This window comes from Aplysia californica, unplaced genomic scaffold (genome assembly GCF_000002075.1).
Source record: "Aplysia californica isolate F4 #8 unplaced genomic scaffold, AplCal3.0 scaffold00270, whole genome shotgun sequence".
NCBI classification, from domain to species: domain Eukaryota; kingdom Metazoa; phylum Mollusca; class Gastropoda; order Aplysiida; family Aplysiidae; genus Aplysia; species Aplysia californica.
In genome coordinates, this window is record NW_004797540.1 from 652,629 (window position 1) to 656,570 (window position 3,942).

A 3,942-nucleotide genomic window follows, 5' to 3' on the forward strand; every position below is an offset into this window, starting at 1 on the left:
GAGAGGAAGAGAGAGAGAGACAGACAGACAGACAGACAGACAGACAGACAGACAGACAGACAGACAGACAGACAGACAGACTGACAGACAGACAGACAGAGAGACCGACAGACAGACAGGCAGACAGAAAAGAAGAGAGCAACAGATAATAGAAAATATAGGGGTTGGAATACAACTTTAAAAGCGAAGGGGAAGTGGGAGGGGTTGAAGCCACAAGCATGGTAACTGCACAAAGAAAAAGGAGACAGTCTTCGAAATGTTGAAACCATAGCTGGTACGGGATATAACATATCAGAGAAACCAAAAAAGAAAATCAAATGTACGACCTTTAAGGACACTGCCAACAACAGAACACGTGAAGAAGAAGAAGAAGACAAAAGGGACATAGACAAAGAAGCCTCGCTGGTACGAGATATAACCAATCAGAAACCAAATAGAACGCAGTTAACAGTTTTTAAAAACACCGCCAACAACACAGAACACATAATGAAAGAAGAAGAAGAAGAAGAAGAAGAAGAAGAAGAAGAAGAAGAAGAAGAAGAAGAAGAAGAAGAAGAAGAAGAAGAAGAAGAAGAATATGACAACAACAACAACAACAACAACAACAACAACAACAACAACAACAACAACAACAACAGCAATAACAATAACAATACCGGGCCAGCACCAACAACAAACAGACTACGTTCTATAAACTTCAATATTTGTTCTCCAACCCTCGCTTGCAACACATCGCCCTCAGGGTCTCCCTGAACTTGGTGTTGAAGTTGAAGTAAACCAGGATGTTACAGGCACTGCTCAGAATGACCACAGTCCGAGCCACGAAAAACGAGGCCAGAACTGAGTTGGAGTAACGGCCAAGGAAGCGGAACTCTGGCACAAACAGCCGGACTACGTCTGCCAAGATGACCACAGGGATGTGAGTGCAGATGAACGTCAATGTCACCAAAACCACCGACTTGACCACTTGTACGTCACGGGGAGTCAAGGTCTTTCCGTCAGGAGGTTTCGAACCAGAACCTTTCACCGATTCATATTCTTTGGTAGACGCTTCAGTGTCGTGTGTGCTTGAATCCTTTATGTTTTTGGTTACTTTCGAGGAGGATTTGGTGGAGTCGGCCTGAGTCTGACCCATGATTTTACGTCGCGTTCTGGCTGCAGATTTGAGGCTGATGATGAGGATGACGGTTGAGATGCAGCAGGTGATGAAGCAAACGTTGACATAGATGTTCTTAAACCCCAGAGAGTACACTGGCATCCACACCGTTCTCTTCGGGTCAAAGTAGGTCACAAGTCGGGTGACGTTTCTTCTCGGGTCAAAGCGATACCTCATGTCTTGGAGAGTGAGACTGGGGATGTACAAAACCACGATCGATGTGAAAGTGACGGACAACACAACGATCGTTCGGAACCTGGTGAACATTCCGCCGAACTGCAGAGGGAAAGTGACGCAGAAGCAGCGAGTGACCGCTATGTAGGTCGGGACGAAGACGGAGAAGTTGTAGAAAGGTTGCTTGTACCTGGAGATCAGGAGACCAAGCCCGAACATGTCCACGGCGTTTTGGAAAGACTTGGAGAAGAACTTTGTCGGGAGGTAGCAGGCGGTCTCAACCACGCCTGTGAGCAGAACGGCGAGGTCGGAGAACGAAAGGACGAGGAAGGAAACGCTCACGGTGTCTCGCACGCCCATCTTACAGAACACGCTCACGTTGATGAAGTTGGAGACAATCCCGAACAGAAGGGGCACGGGGTCTATGATGAATAAGATTACCGTGCGGACTAAGTCATAGTCCTCGAGGCTGATCAACCCTGGCAAACGAACAGATCTTGGCGAGGTCACTGTCGTCAAACTTGAGACGTTCACTGGCGGCCCTTCCATGGCCGGTTTCTCTTTAATGGTTTGTATTTCTCCCTTCCCTTTTGTTTTCTCTTTTTCTCTTCTCTTTATATTTCTCCACAGTTTGTTTGTTGTTGTTGTTGTTGTTTTTTTTTTGTTTTTTGTTTTTTGTCAAAGTAGATTAATTGAATGTCTGGTGAAGGCCGCAAACTGGGCTGTCCACCTGCCTGTTTGGTAGGCTTACTCGGACGTAAAAAGATCTAAGAAAAGTTTCGTCTACCTCTCCATACGTCAGTACTTCAGAGTTAGACAAGAGATAACAGAATTCTGGGAGCCAGACAAGAGGAGACAGAATTCTGAGCGAGGTACCAGCATTTTATTACCAGTCATAATAGACCTTCGGGGCAGATGATATTATTTATGTTTATGACATTAGACCAGTTTAGCGAACAGAGAATGATGGGATCAGATCGATCGAGAGTTTAGCTCTCAACTTTGTCGTCACGTCTGAACATTCAGTGACATTTCAGATTCCGTCGAGAACGACTCAAGTTAACCGCTCTCGTGTCTGTCTTGTCGTTGGTTTATAGCCTAGCGGTTGGGAGAGAGAATTGATCACTTCCCAAACTATCGGGTAATGTCGTCGTTTTTTTTTCTAATTTAGAGGTTACCCGACAGTCACTCGGATTGGAAGTCCCGGTTCTTTGTTCTCTGTTTGAGTTCTAATTGACAGGTTTTGGAACTGACAGATTTCTAATTGACGTAAGTACGCAGCATCGGTGTTTTGTTAATGGCTTTGTATTTACCGTCTATGTGACCTATTAGGAACAAAGTCTAAAGTCAGGAGCTTGGTAACAATATTTGCTCACATAGTTCTGAGACCCGATAATGAGATGCAAATTGCTCTCAACTCTGTCGTCTCATAGTTATAATATCGATTTCTTACTTTCAAAGAAAATTTAAAAAATCATTAGAGCTACCCGGTAATTACAAAGCACACACGATGAACTGAAAAGTAAAACCGTGATGAAATAATCGTAAAAAGTGGATTGTCCAGAGTACCAGCTACACAGGAAAGAAATAAATAAATGAAATTATTAATGTGATCTTTGGGATCCAGGGGAAAATGTCTTTCTGGTGAGGCGAATAGCAAAGTCGTTCTTTGATAATTAACACATACATAATTCTGTTCGCGGGTGAAGTAGAACACGTATAATTATCTTGAATTTAGCCATTAAAAACAGACATTAACTATTTATGGGTCTTGAATAATATTATGTTAGCCAAAGAGAAACTGAAGAAACGGTGACAATAATGAGACAACAGCTACAGAAAACCGTTCCGCCAGGAGAATTAAACTGTGTTTAGGGGCAATAAGAGGAAAGATAGGCACGGTCATTGTGTTTGAGTCTTGAAGGGTGTGTTAGCTAAAGAAAAATTGAATAAACTTTTACTAAAAGAGAGACGACTGTTGGCACTGAGTCCTGCCTGCATTTCATCAGTCTCGAGAGCCTACAACACCATGCACTCAGGCTACAAAGGAAGGGAAATCCCACGCAAAAGGTGGATGTAGGGAGTCAAAGAAACCCTGAGAAATTATAATATCGCGATTGAAAGAGCTACGGATCTAGCCTACCGTAGAAAACTGCATCTCCCCCTGGCTCTTAACGGTAACGGAGGATGATAAAGTAAAAGTAAAAGTCAGTAGAAGTGAGTTAACAAATCTGTCCTGGGTCGGAGAAAGGTGCCAAGACAAGGTCTTGTACAAAATCTGCAGGCGGGGGCTCGCTAGCAACACACTGGACTGGTCTGTAGTCTTTTCAAAACGCTTGTTTTGTTTGAAAAGAATGGCAATTTTACAGCATTTGCATCACAATTAGGTTACACACGTGACGAAGATTGGAGGTGTTACAAGAGATTAGCAAATGCAACAAAAAAAAGAAGAAAAAAAGAAGGAGAGATAACTACGACAACAGTTTGATAATGAAGAATGAGCAAACCACAGCAGAGCACCCTCGTCAAGATTGTTCAGTGACGTAATAGTATTATATAAACGTTTGTTAAATAGGCTAGTAAAATTATCTTTGGCTTACAATAACAAAAGA

General features: G+C 43.0%; 1 protein-coding gene across 1 annotated transcript; it reads right to left on the minus strand.

The window, feature by feature from the left end:
- Positions 1–697: 697 nt before the first annotated feature.
- On the minus strand, positions 698–1,879 carry LOC101850812. The gene has a single exon (XM_005101123.1). It carries the CDS (start codon positions 1,877–1,879, stop codon positions 698–700), a length of 1,182 nt encoding a protein of 393 aa, XP_005101180.1.
- Between the last annotated feature and the right edge of the window lie 2,063 nt (positions 1,880–3,942).